The following is a 21,507-nucleotide window of genomic DNA, read 5'->3' as shown; positions in this document are numbered from 1 at the left end:
ACAAAGGCCAAACAGTCAATATTTTATTTACAACTAAAGAAAAGTCAATTTATAAAGACACTTTAAATACATTTGATCCGACATCGAAAGAATGTTCAATGTCGTAGAATCACAACTTATCGAAATGCTGTAACTTAAGCAAAATAAAAAATATATTTGAAATCTATGGGGCATTTGGTGTAATTCACAAGACAATCTCCAAACAACCCCAATAAAAACCCAGCATTCATGACAAAACACTCGTCAATGTCAGCATACAGAAATCATAACATGCAGTGATGATATGCAGCAACAAAATAAACTAATCAGGTGTCTTCAAATCTCTTTTTGTGAACCATCAATACTTTTGCTCCCAAAATACAGCGAAGAATGTCGTCTCACACATTGAAGCTCAAGCGTTTTACCGTTCACACAACACCGGTCTCCAGAGCAAGAAGCTCGCAGACGAGAGCAAATACAGCATCGATAATTCAGGAATACATGTTTAGAAAACTAGATGGGATCATAAAATACTAAAGGGCATATTTGAAAAAGAGTAAAATTATAAGTAAAAAAAAAGACAATTCTGTCTATTTGGAGTTGCTTGGGTGAGACAAAGGTGACTCACTGTCAAAATACATTGACAGCTTTACTACTGCATATTTATTCTTTAGCTCATGTGGCAAAAACAGTGCAAATAAACAGCTTTACATTCCTTTTAGTTTTCATATATTATGTATTCCATCATTCTCCAGGAAGTAACAGGTCAGCTCTGTGTTTAACTATGTGGGAATAAGCACTGAAATTAAATTGTAAGACCCTCATGGCAAGCACAGTATCTGATTAAACACCATATGTAGGTACACACGTAACAATTCACTCAGCGCATCATTTACAACACGGTACATTCCAGTTAATTTGAACTCACAGCCTTATGATCTTCAGACTACACAGCCATAACACAGTCTCAGAAGTACTCAGTCCATCTCCCTCCTACCAGCTCTACCTTACATGCAGCAACATGAGATCTCAGTCAGTTTGATCTCCCAGCATCTTGTGATTGTGGGTGGAAATGATAACCAGTTATTCAAGACATTCAGGGGGGAACCGTATTTACTCTAGATGCAGAACAAAAAAGAACATATGAGGCACTGGAGTTCACTCAATACAATAATCTGATTGGCCTTCGCTACCAACTGCAAGCTTCTAAAATTTGAACATGCTCAGAAAAGTGCATATTATTATCATTGGACATTTCTCAAATAGCGGAGAAAGATTTGATTACGTGAGGGAACGGTGTGTAGGCACGTCATGCTCACTAACGAGGGAATCAAAGAGGTGAAGACATTTTATCGGTAACGGTTGAGAGAAGTCATGTCGCTCCACCAGGAAGAGTCTGTCCGGGAGTCCGTTTTGTAGCACGGACGGACGGACGGGGGCTATAAACCAGAGTTGTGCAGGTTTGGGATGGGGTAGAATTTGGATACTCGACTCTGGGTGCTGGGGTTAAGGCATTCGGATTCGCCGCTCATCTTGAAGAAGACCTCCTGCTCCTGCAGCTTCCGCGTGAACTCCTCCTCCAGCGCCTGCAGGGGACAGCAGATACAAACAACTGAGTCGACCACTGAGACGATTATATCACAAACAAACCAGACAATCGGAGACGTTCTTACTCCCAACTGTAGATGGAGCCTGTAAGAGACGGACACTTACGTCAAAGAGTAAACAGATGTTAATCATACCTTCTTCCTGGGTCTTAGCTTCTCTCTCCACTCCTTAATCTCTTGACTGTGCTCCTCATCCAGCTCCTTCAGCTTTTGGGTCTCATGTTCAATCAGAAGGTGGCATTTCTCATTCTGAAAGAAAATGTGGGTCAACGCATGTGGCTTCAGGATAAATGTGCTGAGATCAAAAATCATTCTCTCTTATTCTATTTCTTTCCTCACACTTTTTTCTCTAATTATCCTGTTATAGATCTAGGTATTAAACAGTGTGCTCATAGATGAGAACGCAAGCTCCATGCTGTGTGTGTGTGTGTGTGTGTGTGTGTGTGTGTGTTGTGCGCTCACCTGTAGCTGCTGCAGCTCCCTGATGTTTGAGTCACACTGCAGCTGCAGATCCCTCATCTGGTTCTCGTGTTTCTGGTGTTGGTGGAGCCTCTCGTTCTTCTGCCTCTTGTCTTCCTGAGACGCGAACTGGACCAAGCAGGCAAAACAAAACACACACAACTGTAACAGCACCTCAAAACCAAACAAAGCTACTCGTTGATTTGTCTTTTGAGACAAGTTGAAAAATCATGTTGACGATGTGAAGCTTGTTAAATGGTGACTTTAAAGTTGGATGAATAAGGCCATGCATGTTCCGCCACTTCTCCCTAAATGTGAAGTAGAAGGTAGAAATGATAAATAACAGCAGCGTGAGTCCACAGTGTCGTCACCTGTTTTATCCGCTCTCTCTCCTGCTCCGGCGTCACGGCTGCGGTGGCGGTGATGCGGATGCTCTTCTTGAACATGGCCATGCGGGTCTTGGCCTCGCTGCGCTGAATCTTGGGCAGACGAACCCTCTCTTGAGTCTGTTTGTTCTTCATCTCCTCTATCAACCGCTGGTTGTAGCGGTGCATCTGCTCCATCTCCTATAAAACACACACACGCACACGCACACACACATGCACACCGTTCAGAAGCACTATTTAAAATACGACTTTACTCTGAGTGGACTTCTCTCCCAGCTCTTACTTTCTCATGTCTCTTCAGCAGCTGGTGTCTCTGCAGGAAGTACTGGTCCTTCAGCTGCTGCTTCAGCTGCTGGTGCTTCTCCTGCAGGTGGCGCTCCTCCAGCTCCCACATGGCCGCCTCTCGAGCTACAAAAACACACACACACACACACACACACACACACACACACACACACACGCACACACACACACACACACACACACACACACGCGCATGCAAAAACATCACATGAGGCCACGTACGTGTGAGGTACCAAACATGTGCATACATGTTAGCTGGTGACGATTGGAGCGATGAAACCAAGACTGACGGGAAACACGGTCAGCTAGTTGGACGAGCTGCAACACGTCTGCACGTCAGTCATTATCTACACACTTTTATTTGCGTCACTCGTCCTTTCGACTTATTCTTCTGACCTTTCAGGCTGTTGCTTGGTTTCGTGTCGGTCTGTTACATTACTTGAAACCTACACAGGATGTTTGAGCTCAGCTGGTCGCTTGAGAGTTAATCCGTCCCGTCATTTGTCAAACTGAATGGAAATGCACTGATTAATACCAAAAGTGTGCTGACGTGGTGCCTTCAGATGTGTTGAGAGGAAATCAGAACCAGAAGCGTCGCCGTGTTTCTCTCACCAGCACATGAACGACAACCGCTTTAAATCAAACCGTGCTTTCTCCAGCTTTACTATGCAACGATAAGAACTCGGACAAAAATGAAGACAGTGTGATATTCCCTATGAATAGCTGCGTGTCTCGGGTAAGCAAAACAACTATGGTTTACTTTAAAAGGTGTTAAGAAGTCATGTAAATATGTGCCGTTGTAGTAAAAGGGCGGATTTTATCCACACTTCCTCCGTCTCCTACCTCTCATCAGCTGCTGCTTGTGGTTCAGGCAGTCTCTCTCAATAGTGGTGATCTCCAGTTTATGCTGCTGGATGATTTTCTTCAGAGCTCCGTCTAGCTCTTGCTGCTGCTTCTGTAGGAACTCTTGCTCCTGAGGAGCCAGAGAGAAGAGGAGCAGTGAGAGGAGGCCAAGATGAGCGTACAGAGGGACAGCAAAGAGCAAGAAAGAGAGAGCACAACACAAAAAAATGTCTTGAGTATCAAAACGGCCTGAAACTAAATGACATTCACTTCAAGTTCAGAACAACACAGAGTGGTAAGATGTCACATCATCAACTGTAGAGGAGACACTCAGAGATCATGGATGGCAACGATCCACAATGGAGGTGAAGAGAGAGAGAAAAGTTAGCGGTTCAGTAAAGATACAGATTCACTGTTTTATGTGAGACAACATCGATATTGACGTCCACACACCGTCCAGAGCTCAGCCTACATTATGCATGACTCATTACATAAGAAGCCAGAATTATCCAATAATTAAATTTTCTTTTCCATCTTTATGCATATTAAAAAATAGAGATGTCTATCTAGCTGGTGGCAAATTGTCCGTTAAATACTGTTATTACTTCACTATCATTAGGTGTAATTCATTAAAAAAAACTACAATAGATATTATTATACTGCTGACTCCAAATAAGGATGGTTCAAATTTGATATTATAACCAAATAACGCACAAAACCAGTGACTTCTACATCCATCTTGTAACTGAGGCAGTCGGTCTATATTCGGACCTCGGCTGATGGAGACAAACATGGATCCAGAAAGAGGATCAGCGACTACAACGCCGCTGGGAGAGAGCACCATTTACTCAACGTAACGCTGTAATACAATACAAATCCCATATAAAATACACAGACTGGATGTTGAACATTTGTGAATACTGAGCAGGAGAGAGAAAGAGAGAACCACCGCACAAACAGGGATGGAAACACTAAGAAACAAAACAACGCCCATGCTTACGTGTGTTGTTCTGAAAACTGAACCATCACAGACTACATCCTGTCACTACATCTAAGTATGGGCCAGAGATGGATAGAAAGAGGGGGGTCAGGGGGTCGGGGGGAGACGACTTACATCCTGCATCTGAGCGTTGAAGAGTGCGCATGAGGACAACTGAAAAGACTGAATCATAACCTGGGCCACTGCCTGTGGAGGAGAGCACACAGCGCACTCATCCTGATCAGGGACAGATAGCACACACACACACACACACACACACACACACACACACACACACACACACACACACACACACACACACACACACACACACACACACACACGCTGATTCTGAAGTTATGTAAGAGATTTTTCCCCGTTGGGAATTTTGGTGAGTTTAAGGCGCACAGCACAGTTCTGGCTCAATGTTAGGAGGGAGTTAATTAATAAGTTATTAATACTCTTCTGGTCTTCTCATGCTTGAAAAGCGGCACTTGAGCTTCATCCAAGTTGCAAAAAAACAAACAAACACAAAAATCAGTTTTGTTACTGTCCATGCTACTGGCTCACGGAGTGTCCCCGTGTTACCTTTCAAAAGAAAAGAAGGCCTTTGTCCACATGACTCGTGTTTGATTGATAAAAGATGGAAAGGGGCTTTCAGCACAGACCTCTACTGTGGAAACAAAAGACGTGTCTGCAATCGCTCGCTTGTTAATTAATTCACTACATGATAAACACTCAGCGGTACTCTGTGGTGAATAGTAAACTGAGAGTGGACACTTATGAATCATTATCATCATTTTTGTAGCACCACTGATAACCGTAATTTCCACAGAAGTAATCTCAGGAGAAAAGGTGAAGGTCTGCATTGTGGAGTGTTTACTAGTAATAGTATATATGTGTGTCAATATATATGTATATATATATATATATATATATATATATATATATATATATATATATATATATATATATATATATATATATATACACACACACAACAATTCATTCCCTAAGATATCTATTTGACTATCAAAGTGGACTAAGAAAAACAGAAAATGTCAACATGAAAGAATCTATGTCACTTGAACACGCAAGAATTGTGTGAGTCCAAAGTGTGCTGCCCATTAATGGGACTCTTTCCCCGTAATGGCTTCATACATCCACCTATGGACTCAGTTTAAATGGTTGACAGATTTCTATAGACCCAAGACACGGAGCTAACAGACAGCGTGATTCCTGTGTTCATGTAAATACTTCACAAGAATGAATCGGGTAATAGAGAGGTCGGGAAAAAGGAAAAAGAGAGAAATCTTTCACAGAGGAGGAGACAGCCGGTGACGGTTTACCTCTGCAGTCTTAAGGAGCGCTAGATCCTCCTTTATGCGTTTCATGAGCTCTTTTCTCATATGTTTGGGTGACTGTCCGACTTCCTGTTGGGCCTACAGTGTATGTGCAGAAACTGGTTGATGCTGTTGTATTCTGAAAATCTAACAAAGCTGGCAAACAACAGTAGAAGACATGCGCGGAGAGATAGTGAACCCAGCCACCGACTGATTCAAAGTCAGCATGCGTGACTATGTTCCTTTGAACGAGCCGTTGAGTCTTTTTTTAGATTAGTAGCACGTCAGAACCGGAAGTTTGAATTGCACGAGTCAAGAGTCAAGACGTGAGGTTGTCAAAAGAAGAATTTGAACTGGTACACGGCAGATGTTAATCTCAAACAGCTGGCCCGGTATTACTTTGCATTCAATTAAGTCCCTCAGTCATCAAGGTGATTATTTTGCCTCCAGAGATTAAATAAGAGTAACTGATGTGGAATCATCGGAGACTACTACCTCTGAATGTCATTTTTCTTAATGCGACTCTATAAGCCAATCTGGTGGCTAAGCTAAACCAGCTAGCACTGTGTGGTGCACCCATCTGTGTAGAGTACTTAGGCCTCAAACTGTGAGAGAGGGAAAGGACTATGAGCGTTCCCCATTGGCTATAGAGAAGGACCACTGACACTTCAGTCACCGTGTAATGATTGCCAGAAGTCTGCCTGCTATGTACAGCCAATGTGAATGGGGAACCTGTGGGTTAAGTTCCTTCACCTATATAAAGTACTGTAATGTTATTAGTTGCCAATATTTTTAACACAGGATATAAATAGGATCTGTTATTGTTGTAATTGGGTTGACCGGTGTTTTGTATAAATTGTGTCGGGGGGGAGGTGACGCGAGGGAAGATTGTGCGCGCAGGCTGGAGGAAGCGAGCTCCGCTCAGTGGACTCAGGAGAGCACCGTTTGCCGGCGATTGCTCAGCCACGGATCCGAAGCAAGACTTTAAGGGATTATCAGGCTGGAGTCTTCGCTGGGAACGGCACAGAGGGCCACCATCGGGACGAGCTGTGGTGAGGTAGCGCGGGTTCGGTGGATACAGGGACCGCGGCGTCTCGCCACGCATCCGCTGGTGTTACGGTTTAACTAGGGACCCTGTTAACTGGCGACCTTCAGCCGAAAGCGTCTGTTGTTGTCGTAGTTACGGCAGCTGTTGTAAATAGGCAGATAACACGTAGCTGTCCTCGTGAATGCCGCATTGATTAGTTACATTGTCAAACCTTCTCATTTACAGTCTTTGGTCAAAACATACCGGATTCCACGTTGGAGAGTCTTTTGAGAAAACGAGTCCACTCGAGTTTGAAACGTCGCCTGATGTTTTTGTTGAAACAGGAAGAGAGCACGTTGCTCTTCCTTTGAAATAATAAAGTTGGTAAAAAAAACACATAAACATCTTTGGAGCCTGTTTTGTTCAAACATGTGTCACGTAGAAGAACTATGTAGCACAGTTAAAATAAGACATATATATATATTAAAAAAATTCAAACTCATATTGTGTGAGGGGAAAAAAGTCGGTAGTCAGAGGCTCTACCACTAGACCACCACCAACGTATTGAACTGTCTTGGAGACTAAAATTAAACAACGTCCAACACAGTCAGCGGTCGCTCTTCAGAGCAAAGGACACCAGATCAACTTGTGACCACACTGCGTGTTTACCGTGGAGCACTCTGTCCTGTACTTCAGAGGCATGTTAAGAATATAGCTGGTTTCCGAAACAAATGGGCGCCTTTTTAAAATCGGACAATTCAAAACGTCTTTGTGTCGCTGCAAATTAATGAGACAAATGTTTGTGATGTTGTCATGAGGTGAAACTACACAATGTGGACATAACGCATCAGAGCAAACAAGAAAAGTCATAAAATGAAGAATTTAACCAGCCAATAACACAGATATGTCAAACAGTTGAGTTAATTTGAATTTAATAAGTAAAATACATAATCACATTTAATTTCACTCGCATAGCATCACACTATGTAATACATGATGGGACTATTTGTGTCCAACTTATTGACCAGGTTGAATGGTTGTCCTTAAAACTGTATATTGTGTGGAAAGCCGATGGCCTCTCTCTAAACCATGGCTCGGTTTCTTCTTCTGTGCCCACCATATTACATATTGTGATGCTATGTGGCTCTGCTCTGAAGTACAGGACAGAGTGCTCCACGGTAAACACGCAGTGTGGTCACAAGTTGATCTGGTGTCCTTTGCTTTGAAGAGCGACCGCTGACTGTGTTGTACGTTGTTTAATTTTAGTCTCCAAGACGGTACTTTAAGTTGGTGGTGGTCTAGTGGTAGTGCATCTGGCTATTGACTTTTTCCCCCTCACACAATATGAGTTTGAATCCCGGAAATATGATTTTTTTAATATTTATATATATATATATATATTTTTATTTTAACTGTGCTACATAGTTCTTCTACGTGACACATGTTTGAACAAAACAGGCTCCAAAGACGTTTATGTGTTTTTTTACCAACTTTATCATTTCAAAGGAAGAGCAACGTGCTCTCTCCCTGTTTCAACAAAAACATCAGGCGACGTTTCAAACTCGAGTGGACTCGTTTTCTCAAAAGACTCTCCAACGTGGAATCCGGTATGTTTTGACCAAAGACTGTAAATGAGAAGGTTTGACAATGTAATGCAAAACTAATCAATGCGGCATTCACGAGGACAGCTACGTGTTATCTGCCTATTTACAACAGCTGCCGTAACTACGACAACAACAGACGCTTTCGGCTGAAGGTCGCCAGTTAACAGGGTCCCTAGTTAAACCGTAACACTTTGCCTCGGGGATTGTTTTTTTTGTCATCGGACTATTTTTCGTTACTTAAAGGAACTTTCTGAACTAATGGGACTCGGGGTTTGGGGTGATCGTTTGTAAATGTTTAGTTTATTGTGCCGAAGTACGGCGGGAGCCTCACGGTTATTTTGGTTTTGTTGTTTGTATGCCGAGTGAATTTTGAGTTATATTAATATATTGTTTTACATTTACCTGGCAGTGTGGTTTCTTTGGTGTCTGGTGTGGTCTATCCTTATAGGGAATAATAGGGCGATCATAGTCAGCGTGTTTTTGTACCTTCCACCAGGTTATTCAGGCAGATATAGACTCTGTAAACCAACCAATTCAGATCCGCCCGTGCCCTTAATTTTAGCGTTTGTACTTTTCCCTTTTTAGGTTTATATAATTAGGTGAATTGTTACAACTGTTGATGCTGCTTTTGTCGAGGTTGCTTATTATTTTGTACCATCGAGTAAGCGTTGTAGCATAAAGGCGCACACCACTCGTTTTAAAAGACAGCTTCTTCTTTCAGCCGCTAACCTGTGTTTTCTGTTCTATTGTCTACTTATTTCTTTTTTTATGTACTTGTTTATACTTTAAAAATCTGTGTTGCAGTGACAGTATACTATAGATGATTCCATATCAGTTACTCGGATGAAAGGCTGTTATCATTCACCACAAAAGAGCCCAAAACCACTTGGAAAAGATCTTCAAATGTCGGCCATCCCATGACCAAAGCCACCGCAACACACTCACACAAGAGACATGGTTAGTTAAATACACAATAACAGTACATCTTGAATGCAGAACACAACATTGCAAATTACAAAAAGTATAAAATATGAGCATTTTATCAATAGCTAATAACTTGTATCTTCAGCTGAACAACCACAACAAAGTACAAAGCTGAGAAGCAACCACTTTGAAGCCAACCTGCAATAATAATTTTAACGACAATAAACGATATTCTAAGTGGCCCAGACAGCAAATTGCGAGCAGCACAACCACCACCAGGCATCATTAATGCACAATGGCTGCCAATCGGCACTGACGCCATTAAAAAAAAAAAGCTGCAAAACACAAAAAACTGCAAGCACACCCAGAACACCCAAAGAAGCATTTTAAGGCAGCACGATAAAGGTAAACGTTTAACCTAAGACTGAACGTTTTATTTAATAGTTCACTAAATAGTTCTCTAAAGACTCAAGTAGCTCAGTGCTGCTCAGGAGGCAACCAGAAGCCTCGGGGCAGATGAATAATGGATGCAGCAACACGGAGCTAGCAGCATCGAGGAGAAGGGCCACACAGACCGCTGCTATCATTTGCACACGTACAGTACAAAAACAGCAAAGGCACACCACTCCCTTAGGGTTAATAGGACACAGCCAAGTATGCCACCGGCTGAGTTGTTAAACACATGCACCATTAAACAGCTCGGATCTATGACATGCAAATGATTACAACCCCGAGCTCCCCCTAATCAGCCCACTAAAGGCCCGTCCATGCAGAAGCAGCCGTGCGCAACAGTACCTCCTTCTTCCGGTTCTTCAGCATGTTTTGGAACTTGGAGAGCTCCTTGTCTTGATCCGCTTTGATGCGCTTGGCTTCATCTCGGAGCCGGCTGGTGTGGTCCTGTTCCAGTCGCTCGATGGTCTGCTTCTGCTTCTTCTCAAGGTTCTCCACTTCTTGGTCGTATTGACGCTTCTTCGCCTGCACGGACAGAATTCAGCAGAAACTCTGGGATCAGCCTGATAAGATCACACAGTGTTTCTATGTGAACCCATATCATAAGATCAGTGCATATCAACACCTTAGGGAGGGGGAAATTAAATGTAAAACACATCTGTATGGCTTCATTTTAACTCAGCTTTAAGAGAGAATGACAGACTCATTTTTTAAGTTTTTAATATTGTGATCATCACTGATTAAAGGGAATTTGCACACAATAGAAATGCTAAAGGAGTAAATGCTACGTTCTTAAATCTACATCTGACTTGAGATGAAGCAGCTTGTTACCTAGGAGTTGGCCAAATAGCAAAATAACACATCACACCACTGCGGCACGAACAAAGTGACTCACAGCAGTTTCCTGTTCAAAGCGGCGGTAGATCTGCTCTCTCTGCTGCTGCAGCTTGTTGCTCAGCTGCTGCTGGGCCCTCTGCTCCTCCTTCTGCAGGAGGCGCAGCTCTCTCAACTCCTGCCGCCTGAGGAAGACAACACCGACAATGTGGTGAGGGGCCACCAGACTTACTCATCCTCAAATGAGTAAACGTCATTGATATTATAGGATTTTGTTCAGAAAAAAAACGTTCCTTTTTCATTTCTTAGATGGGAGTTTATGGTTTGTTTCATTATCACTTATCTTTTTATTGTATGCAATTTAAGATTACAATATCAGTCTCCTTTTAATGTTCAATAGCTGCCTTGATGGTCCTGGCCTCCTCATTTTTGAATTAGTAGTTGTTAAATTGATACACGCTAACTCTGTGAATTACTGACAAAAGATCATAAACCAAACATCAAACAGTCAGACAGCATTTGTGTAAACACTGGGAGCAGCATGTCTCATGTCTTTAAAAGGCAACACAGGAGATGACAGTAACATACTCCGGCATTCATCACAGGAGATAACCCATCTGGCATTTGTAAAACTCTGTGGGAGTTGTGAAATGAACAAGAACTATTTAAGGCGGCCATGTTAAATAGGCCGTGTCACACATTTAGTGCAGCAGTAGGGTATAAACGTACCTCAGGAACCTCATCTCTTCGCTCTTGGTGTCGTTATCGGTCACTATCTTTGACGTCGTCACACTGACCTCAACACCATCCACCATGAACTTACGCGTCTTCTTCAGCGTCTTCTTCTGACGTCTTGACTCCTACAAATAAAACAGGGCTCAAATTATCAGAAAAGTGTTGATAATTTACCAACTGAGGTTGTAAGTGACGCACACATTAAATTACCTGCATAGACACAGAGCCGCCTTCTTTACTCTTTGACAGGAAGCTGGAGATGGACAGATTGAGGTCAAGGCTGTTGCTATCAGCAGCAGAGCTGCTTCCAGAGTCAGAGTCCTTCTCCAAGTCTGGCTTGATCACAGCAGGGCTTCCATGCTCCATCTTGCTTTCTGAATCTGTTTCACTCTCTGGTACAGATACAGCGTCTTGGGAAGTGCTCTCATCTGCACGAGAAGCTTTCTCCTCATCTTCCTTCACATCTTTACATGGGACCACTTGTTCTGAGTCCTCAGAGGTGACTGCCTTTGTGGATTCAGTTGGGGCCTGTTCCTCCAGATCAACCTCGGTCCAACTCTCTTGTTCATCCACTGGCTTTTCCTCAGGCTGACTCTCTGTGGCCTCTTTCTCCAACAGAACCACAGCGGACGACTCATCCACGCTCAACTTCGTTTCTGTGTCTCCATTTATGTTTGTGTCCACTACATTTGATTCTCTATTCTGCATGTCTATATTTACATCTGTGCCATTAGCAGAGTCGTCTATTCTGTCGTCTGTCACTTTATGCTGAGGTGTCTCATCTGGCTCTTTGCTTTCTTCTTCTGCCTGAGCCACTTCCCCTGATATGGAGTCTGGTTCTTCTGGTGCATCTTCAGGTTGCTCTTGGGAGTCTCTGGATTTTTCTGTAGCAGGATCTTTTTCTTCCTCTTCTTTCACCTCCTCAGGCTCTTTTTCTACTTCTATTACTTCAGTAGGTTCATCCTCTGTTTTCTCTCCTTGTGTCTCCTTCTGTTCCTCCTCTGTTTCTTGAACATCTGTTACAAGTTCTTGGGAGCCCACTGTATCTTCAGGTTCTTCTGGCTGTGGCACTGCAGGGTCAGCAGGAATCTCTTCAGCTTGACCATCTTCTGGTCTAGTCGGCTCTGTAGGACCTTGTGAGGATACGTCCTTGGTGTGCTCTACTAACCCAGAGGCCAGGTCTTCATTACTGGCGTCAGACACCTCGTTGAGTTTCTCCTCCTCGGTCTTGTCTACCTCACTTGTTCCAAGTCCTTCATCAGAGAGCTTATCACTGATCCGGTCCTCAGCAGGCTCGGCCTCCTTCTTTTCTGTCACAGACTCCAGCGTGGAGGGAGTTGCTGGGACTTTGTCATCCTCTGAGCTGGCCACACTGGCATCTGACGGCGCCCGCTTGTGCCCAGGAGCCGCCTGAGCCAACAGATAGAAAAATAACAATATGTCTTTCATGAAGATATTAACTCATAAGTCATTTAAAATATATTGTGTTGAGTGCTATTATGCTTGGTATATACATACACCAAATAAAGCTACAAACCAAAGGTGTGTCAGGCTCTTCCTCCTCCTCCTCCTCTTTGCTATCCTCGAGCTCCTCTGTGACTTCAGCTTTGGCTTCAGCTATGAGCTCTCTGAGAGGTCTGCTATCAGTTACACTGGTGACAAAAGGATGCTACACAGATGGACAGGGACACAAGAAATATACATCGTCACCCTTCATAAACTGTTGAGTCACATATCAGAACAAACAGCAAAACAGAAAATGACTATTTAAGTGTGCATGCGTTCTTTGGGCTGTACAGTAGGCTGAGTAGATGTTTGCGTAACGTGAGGTAGCAGCTCACCTGTAGAAGCTGTAGCGTGCCCCACCTATTGTCCACATTCTTATCAAGCGCTCTCCGCAGAAAGTCGTTAAATTCTGGTGACCTTTTGAAGAATAAATAAAACAGAATCAGTCTGTTGGCCATGGAGCAAAGTAAGTGTACCTGGGCCCTGCTTTGCGAAATACAATTAAATACCATTCTTCTCCCCGTGGCCGTTTAGTTAAGCAAAAACGACTAAGCTTTGACACATTTAACAGTCAACGCATCCCTATCTCCAATCTGGAAACATTCCAGTGCCACCTCTCTAGTCTCACCAGCGAGAGGGATGCATGAGTGTGGGCGGCTCGGACTTGGCTATTTTCAGCAGCACTCTCATGGGATTCATCTCGTGGTTGGGTGGCTCAATCTGTGCCACCTCTATGAGGGTCACTCCGAGGGACCAGATGTCGGCCTTGTAGTCGTACGGACGGTCCTTGGACGTTTCGCACATCACCACCTCTGGGGCCATCCTGCAAAAATTAGAAGACCGTGGGGTTTGCAATTAGCTTGGAGCTAATTTTGGACTGCGAGTGAATGTGTTCTTTCGATATCTTCCTGATCCCCGACGGTTAATTCTCTTCACTCTTCAAGGGGTAAAAAGACAATAAAATAGCATGTATGGACATGTCAGTCAGGGATTTGAAAGATAGGAAGCCTATTCAGTATTTAAAGCTGAGGTCATCCAACACTGTGTCTCTAAATTGCTGAATGGGGCCTTCTCCGTTTCCACATTCCATGACAGCTTTTTGTGCCACGGCAAAGAAAAAAATCATAGCTGTGAGACACGCTTGGATGGAAAAGGGGAAAAAGCTCTCTTGTGTGCCAGCTGAATGACTCACCAATACGGAGTGCCGATGAAAGAATCTCTTCTCTGTAACGTCTTGGTATTTTTAGCAGACACCCCGAAGTCAGCTGAAAGTAGAAAGGAATTCTGATTATTTTTAAACTGTATAACACTTTGTTTTAGACAGTGAATCCATCGATGATATAAAATGACATATATGGCAATTCTACAAGAGTCACCCAGGTATTACAGAATTCTTTCGTAGCCAACCTGCTTCAATCTTTTAAATATAAACCCCGTAAGTAGGAAGAAAAACCTCAATCTCCCACTGTCATCATCACTCTCAGCGGTTCTGTTACCTGTGAAACTGTTTCAGGCTGCCCCCCCCCCATCACTTACAGTACACACACATTAGAGGGAAAGACAGATCTATCATTAAGTCCCTGGTGACTGCTTGATAATTATTGTTTGCCAGGTGTCGCCATGACCCTCTGCCTACAGAACATGAATCATCAGGGAGCCAGCAGCTATGGACATGAACAGCAACATGAATACTTTTACTTCTGGAATATATTATATAACAAGCTCAATGTATCACCAACTCCAGTACACAAGTGCTATATACAAAATACAGTTCTTGACGTCATTTTGTTTTGTAACTTCTTTTTTTTAAACTTGACACTGCATGAATGACTCATTCCAGTGTTATTACAGTAAACACAGTCCTGTGCACCATTATCCCAAAAGCCACATAGCTCAGCTGGTAGCCACAGCACTGATGGCAAAGGGATCCACAATTGACTTTACTAATTAGCCTTTTAAGCCTATTAGTGTTGGTCCTGCAGGAAGATTCAGATTCAGAGTGGCCACCAAGGACATCTGAGGCAGAAATCAACAATGAATCAGCTGAGCAATTACCTTAATGTGTGCTTAGCTGGAATAATCCCTTCACATCTAGAGAAATATTTGGCAAAAAGATGACAGATTGTTACCCAGTTTCACTTCTCCATCCAAAGAGAGGAGGATGTTCCCGGCTTTCAAGTCTCTGTGGATGACTTTGTTCTCGTGGAGGTAAGACAAGGCCTCCAGGGTCTGGCGACACACCACGCGGATCTGGGGCTCCGTCAGGGGCCTCTCAAGTTCTGTGGATAAACATGCACACAATAAATTCATCAGCGATTACGGTTGTGGTAAATGTAGTCTTTCTGATGCGCTTTCACAAACACAGACTGGCGATTTTGACACCAGCCTGCATGTCTGACTGAACAAATCTGGGGGAAGGAATCTGTTCTAGGTGAGTCAGACAACAGAGCATCAACATCCAACAGTGAAGTGAATCAACTGGTATCCTCTTCGTAATTCACATCTCAGAGAGAGTGGCGAGGTGTTTCTTCCAGCTTTAAAATAAGAAGGAGAAGCTGCAGCATTAGAAGTGGACTAACCACTCCTTGAAACCTGAGCTACAATAATTGCACAGTTGGAATGGCCTTTGCAACTACGGAGAGGGAAAAATCCCACAGAGGAGGTTTCTGGATGGAATAACAAAAAAAAAAGTTGGCACTTGAGGATGGAGCAACGAAAAAGCTCCAGAAATTTATAGCGGGTTTTTTTCTGTTTCCTGCAATAAATGAGGGACTTACCCAGCATGATGGCATCCACTGCACCACCCGCACAGAACTCTATCAGAATCTGAAATGGAGAAACAAATCGGAACAATAAGTCAGGTTTACTTTAAGGCAATGGGCTGTTATAGTAGGGCTGGATCACCATATAGGTCATTTCATATCTCGATAACAATACATATACATGATATAGCATGTTTTCTGGTAGATCAATAAATAGTCGATATGAAATAACCACATGGTTAAGCATATTGTTGTATAATCCTGTGAATTAAATACTTGACAGATGAGTATTTTCTTATTTTATTAAGAGCTTTAGTGCAAAAATGAACAACCCAGTTTTAAGGGAAACCATAGAGAAAGAATGTATTATATGTCCAGCTATGCACTGACTATGTTTACATGCATTCACACAAATAAAGAGTAATTAAATTAAAACAATAGTTTTATTTAACTGAGCTTGATTAGATTTTCGGGGAAATCTGAGTAGCACATGCTTGTTATTATCAATTGAGACGATGTAATCACGATGTCTCCATATACGATTCCATTAAAAGACAATAAATTATCATATTGAATTACTGCCTAGCCCTACTTTATAGGAAATATATTTATACGTTATTGATTACGCTGTCAGACATTCGGAGAAGCTAATGGATCAGACGCTACACAGCCTCACTGAGCCTCCTGTGAAGACTTCTCTTTTCCATTTCAGGACAATCTTCATGTTTCAATCATTGCTGGATCAAAACATCAGCAAAAAGTTCTCGTTGCAAGCTGGAGACAGGGACTGGGAGGTCAGCCAATTTCTACAAAATAAACTCTTATCCCTTAGTGTGCAAATACTCACATCGCAGATATTTCATCGTACATACTGATGCAAAATGATTTCCTCAAATCACCTAATAAGAGAACTCTGGATTCAACCGATCGCGGAGAACATTTTAGTGAACTGTGTGAAGCTGCAGTGCATTAGATGAACATAACACTGTTCCCTAATACTGTTACAGAGATGTAACACCTGATCTCAGTTGTAAAAGTAGATGTAATGTAACCGACAACCACTTCGTATTTATTGGCACTTGCCAGTTAGTTGACAGCTCTTGGTATCAGATGATAGAAAAAAAAAAAAAATCAATCAAAGCTACAACCGGGCACCGCCTTCTATTGCGAGACTCAAACAAAGAGGAGAAACCAAGTGGTTGTTCCTGTTTCGCATAACAATTCATCGCTCCATGGAAATCTCTATTGCGGTTTACATTGATTCTGATTATCTTAATCTCAGGTTAAATTGAACACATGCGAATAAATCCTCTTTTTTTTTTTTTTTTTTTCAATGATTAACATGAACTTAACACCCAACGTGTGCCGAGCAGAAGCAGTTACACATTCATCATGCTGCTTATAGATGAGGAAGGCCGGAGGGACAACCTGCATGCCGCTCTGAATTATTCAGGCACTTTCTCCAGCCACCAAAACCACTCCATTATCTTCCAATAGATGTGGCCGGTCCACAAGGGGCGGTCACATGACACCACCCGCCAGGACCTAATTGCTCGGGGGCCTCTTACCGCACACAGAACGAGATCTACTGACCATGTATTAAAAGTGCTCTGTGACTCACAGTAAAATAGCAGGACTCTTTACAAAAAATGTGTTTAGAGTTGCACCGCTATCGTCCCTTAATCGAATGATATAAGGGTCCTTTGAGAAACGGCATAACGAATAGCGGCTCGTGATGAATTTGTGTGTGACTGGTTCACTGCCTCAGTGTCTCCTTGGCTTCAAATCAAAACAGTTCACTGAGTCGGGCACTTGCTTACTCACCCATAGTTTGCCTTCAAAATAGAAAGCGTCCAGCAGTTTGACGATGTGATGGTGGTCGCAGGAGGCCAGAATTTCAATCTCGACCATGTAGTCTTCTAGTTCATCCTCCGTCTTTGTGTCGATAACCTTGGCGGCGGCGAGGGTCCCGTTCTGCTTGTTCTGAGCCTGAAAAGCAACATTGACGACAAAGGCTCGTATCAATCGAGCATGCTGTTCAATAATGTGGTTTCTGATCCTGCTGGCTGGACTACAGAACGACCAGCTGGGCTTTAGATGGCCGTGGAGGACCATCCATCAACGCTAACAGTTTCCTTTAAGACAATAGCCGTTTGGAGCCAGAGCAATGAACACTTTACGGCTTGTGTAGCACCTAGAGGACCATTCCTCTATAAATACATTTCAGAGAGACTTTATAATAACACGTCGTTATACATCGGAAAGGAAAAGTACTGTAGAAAACCCACAGCAACAATTTAAAGTCAAAATATTTACAATGCGCCCCATCATCTTCTAACCTACTCTAATAAAGGCTGATCTCAGGAGGTTTTTTAACTTCCTCCCCTTACTTTTCTCCCCTCTCTTCAATCTGTCCCTTCCATTTGAAACACCTGCTGAAAGGTGAAGCAGGAATTTAGACATTATACCAAATAAATCTATGATTTAATAGATCTAACAGGGAAATGGTTAATGCTCATCATCAAGTCTTCAATCCGGATTAGGCTGTAGTGAAGAGACTAATAGGAAAAATGAGCCCACACCCGTGAAACAAGTCACTGAGAGGCTATTTTAAGGCCAGCTATGGATACAGACACAATCTTGGGAGAGTTGAGGAAAAAGAAAAGGGAGGGAGCACTACCACCAACTGCTGCCGAGTGTGTCACACACTATATTTACACAGTTGTGACCTGACACACTCCCTGTCTCTTTCTCTTTGTACTGGCCAACGCCGGTCTAGCATGGATCATCACCGATACATATACAATATTAACTTTGTCTAAACCTGTGATTTATGATAAACTCTATGTGATCTTCTGTTTTGAGAGATTATATATATATAAAACAAAATATAACAATCCTGCACTTTGTCAAAATGATCTTTTAGGACAAGCAAATAAGTCTGAATGTGAATAATTGTAATAAGGACAAATCTTAACGCCCTGCTCCAGCTGTATTGTCCAAAATGAATGGCACGCCTCTTCACTAATTAAAAGGCACAATTGAACCTATGTTTACAGTTCTGGTATCCTCTCTCTTTCACTCTCTAGAACCGCTGATTCACACATTGCTGGCCACATTTGTCACCCCGCCCCGAATGAGCCAGCCATCGAAAGCCTGCGAAATAGCTGGTGAGATAGTCTGATGTTGAGTAACGTGACCCGATGAGGGCAAGTCCTTCCTCCGTGTGTGGGAAGTGAACAGGGGAGTCAATACATGGGGGAAGTGTATGTTTGTCTACAACTTAAGTCTCAGAAGACGTTAGAGTCTGCTTGGTTCTCATCACCGTTAGTTAATCAGCTAATAAGACGTGGAAATGAAGATTGTCTGGACCATTAGCTGCATCGTTTGATCGCAACACTTCCAGGAAGGAACAATATAAGACAGAGAGAGAGAGAGAGAGAGAGAACAGAATTTAACCTCCACACAAATATACAGGTATATGAATAGAGCTGAATTCTTCCCACGTTGTTGATCTTTTCAGTGTTCTCGGCCCAAATACTGATTTACACACAGATAACCTGGAGAGGTGCGTCAGCTGAGATTACAGGTGGTGTTTGCTGTACAGAAGGAAACAACCCGTCTCTGGCACTCTTGTTAAAAGAACTCCACCAGCATTGTTTTTTGGGTATATTTCATTACACATCATCACACTGTATTGGTGTTGCGGGTATGAAGTCCACCTCATGTTTTATGAACACTTATGTATTGATAGTAACCTGAGGTGACAAACCTCTTCACTGAATGTACATTCACACCTGTGCACCTGTTACAGTGTACAGCATAAACAAAAGTACGAGCACATTTTACTTTTTAAAAGGCACCTTCTCTATGATTTATTTTCCTGTTTATCCGCGTCCTCAACCTGAGACAATACCGTTTGACATTTGTGTGGCCATGTTTATTCTGTGGTGGTGAACCACACCTTCAACAGTTTGACTGAGGCCAACTCAATGACATGGCAAAGTCATATTTACAACTTGGCAACGAGGCCCCTGCCTTAAACATACAAAAATGGGCAATACCATTTGACATACTTAATAGGTGAGCTTTAAGCTGTCACACATCTTTACAGGCCATGTTTCTGTACGTATGCATTAGCAGACGATGGTTTAAAGTACAGTAACGTTGTACAGTATGAGCTGTCATAGCATGCATCATTGAGGAAGGATGTGGCCGCAACAGGAATCGTGCTGCCATGTTTTAATGATATTATGACCCGCATGCAACAATATGAAACACAAGCGGAAGCGAATGTCTCAAGAAATCGGTTATAAAACCCCGGATGTAAGACATGAAGCTAACTTAACGTGTTTACCTTGTACACTTTCCCAAACGCTCCATCTCCCAGCTCCCCAATGATGTTCCATATCTCCTCCGGGTTAACGTCTCTGTGCACGTGTTCGTACTGCTTCTTTTTCCTATCAGGTCCCAACTTGAATATCTTCCGAAAATTGAAGAAAGACATCTTTTTTTTTTTTGGAGGATGTGATCTAACAGCGCAGTGGATGCGGTGTGTCTTCGGTTATTTCTGCCACGAATATATTATAGCGGTTCACAGCATACATGCGTCAAAATGAAGGCAGACAATATGCTATTGTGGCCATTCAGCTGTGTGATAATGCCAATTAAAACTTCCCCCGACGGCTGTTATTCATAATCACATCACAGCTAGCGCTGGTCGAGGAGATGAGGGATACAGAGAAGAGTTCGCTGTTACGCACAGGCTAGCATTTCCGTTTGTAAAAATAATTCAACCGAACAAAAACGGCAAATATATCGACCATATGTTGACACTCAAAGCGAAATTTTTATCATTTAACGTTAGCGAGTTAAAAACGGAGAGTCAAAAGATCCCATACTTCGGTTGGCTGACCACGCATAAGTTAGCGGACCCGCGTCAAGCTAGCTAACGTAACGTTACTTCAATAGCTTTCCGTTAAAAAATAAAACGTTAAAAATAAAACCGTTATTAACAAATAGCTGTACAAGACACTTAAAAACGAAGCACCCATTCCTGCAACAAACGGCAATGTAACATTAGCTGTCTTCATTTTGTGAGTGGAGATCTTTTTTTTTAAATAAACACTAACTGTTCGGCAGTGTTGCCATTTTGTCAAGGGTAACGTTAACGCTATACATCTGTTTTGCTGAATGAAAATTAATGTTTCCATCGAGTTTCGTTAACGTTATCAAGTGTGTTTTGCTAAGACGGTTTTGTGTCGTAACAACGAAGAGACCCACTAAAATGCTTTTACTTTGGAGGGTAGATGTGGATACTTCCGCTTTTAGCTGGTCTGTCGGTCGTTAGCTTGACGCAGTTACGTTAGCTGTATCTGTTTCCTGGATCTCCTCAGCAGGACGCGCTCGGCGGCTCAGCCCCTCGGCTCTACCACGCATGCTAGTTGTGTTTCTGTCGTCATGAAGAGGAAATAGAAGTTGTTTTGTTCGGGCTAGGCCCCACATTATGTTACAAGGAGTAAGATGATGTGGATTAATTGATCAGTTCGGCCAATTCACTGTAATTAAGCAGTCATAGCCTGGTACTGTTTAGAGCATGCATAACCTTATGATTCAGTTTAATTGGCCTTTAATACCTTATTTTTTTTTTAATAACTTACAGTACACGTGGGTATGTCAGTCACCACATCAACACACTTGCACAGATACTAAGGATTCCTGTTGCACATTATTGTACTGTTGGATCACAGTACGTTATTGTAAAAT

At 42.6% G+C, this 21,507-nt stretch overlaps 1 protein-coding gene across 3 annotated transcripts; it reads right to left on the bottom strand.

Moving 5' to 3' along the window:
* Window positions 1-10: 10 nt before the first annotated feature.
* Window positions 11-20,679, bottom strand: slka (STE20-like kinase a). 3 transcript variants are annotated; one of them, XM_068720974.1, is made up of 19 exons: window positions 20,099-20,679; window positions 17,566-17,730; window positions 15,757-15,805; window positions 15,109-15,258; window positions 14,172-14,244; window positions 13,608-13,802; window positions 13,315-13,396; window positions 13,011-13,142; window positions 11,684-12,883; window positions 11,468-11,598; window positions 10,800-10,923; window positions 10,250-10,429; window positions 5,906-5,998; window positions 3,578-3,707; window positions 2,715-2,839; window positions 2,417-2,611; window positions 2,049-2,174; window positions 1,722-1,835; window positions 11-1,565 (listed from the first exon to the last, which is right to left on the bottom strand). In XM_068720974.1, exons 1-19 carry the CDS (start codon window positions 20,246-20,248, stop codon window positions 1,419-1,421), a joined length of 3,561 nt encoding a protein of 1,186 aa, XP_068577075.1. In that variant the 5' UTR covers window positions 20,249-20,679; the 3' UTR covers window positions 11-1,418. The 3 variants fall into 3 exon arrangements, with proteins under 3 accessions (XP_068577075.1, XP_068577086.1, XP_068577097.1); XM_068720985.1 differs by lacking the exon at window positions 5,906-5,998 and adding an exon at window positions 4,692-4,763; XM_068720996.1 differs by lacking the exon at window positions 5,906-5,998.
* Between the last annotated feature and the right edge of the window lie 828 nt (window positions 20,680-21,507).

This window comes from Cebidichthys violaceus, unplaced genomic scaffold, assembly GCF_023349555.1.
Source record: "Cebidichthys violaceus isolate CVI_PGR_0920_01 unplaced genomic scaffold, fCebVio1.0.p SCAF_10, whole genome shotgun sequence".
Classification (NCBI taxonomy): domain Eukaryota; kingdom Metazoa; phylum Chordata; class Actinopteri; order Perciformes; family Stichaeidae; genus Cebidichthys; species Cebidichthys violaceus.
The sequence above is the reverse complement of the archived record's forward strand: the minus strand, read 5'-3'. Positions and strand labels throughout refer to the sequence as shown.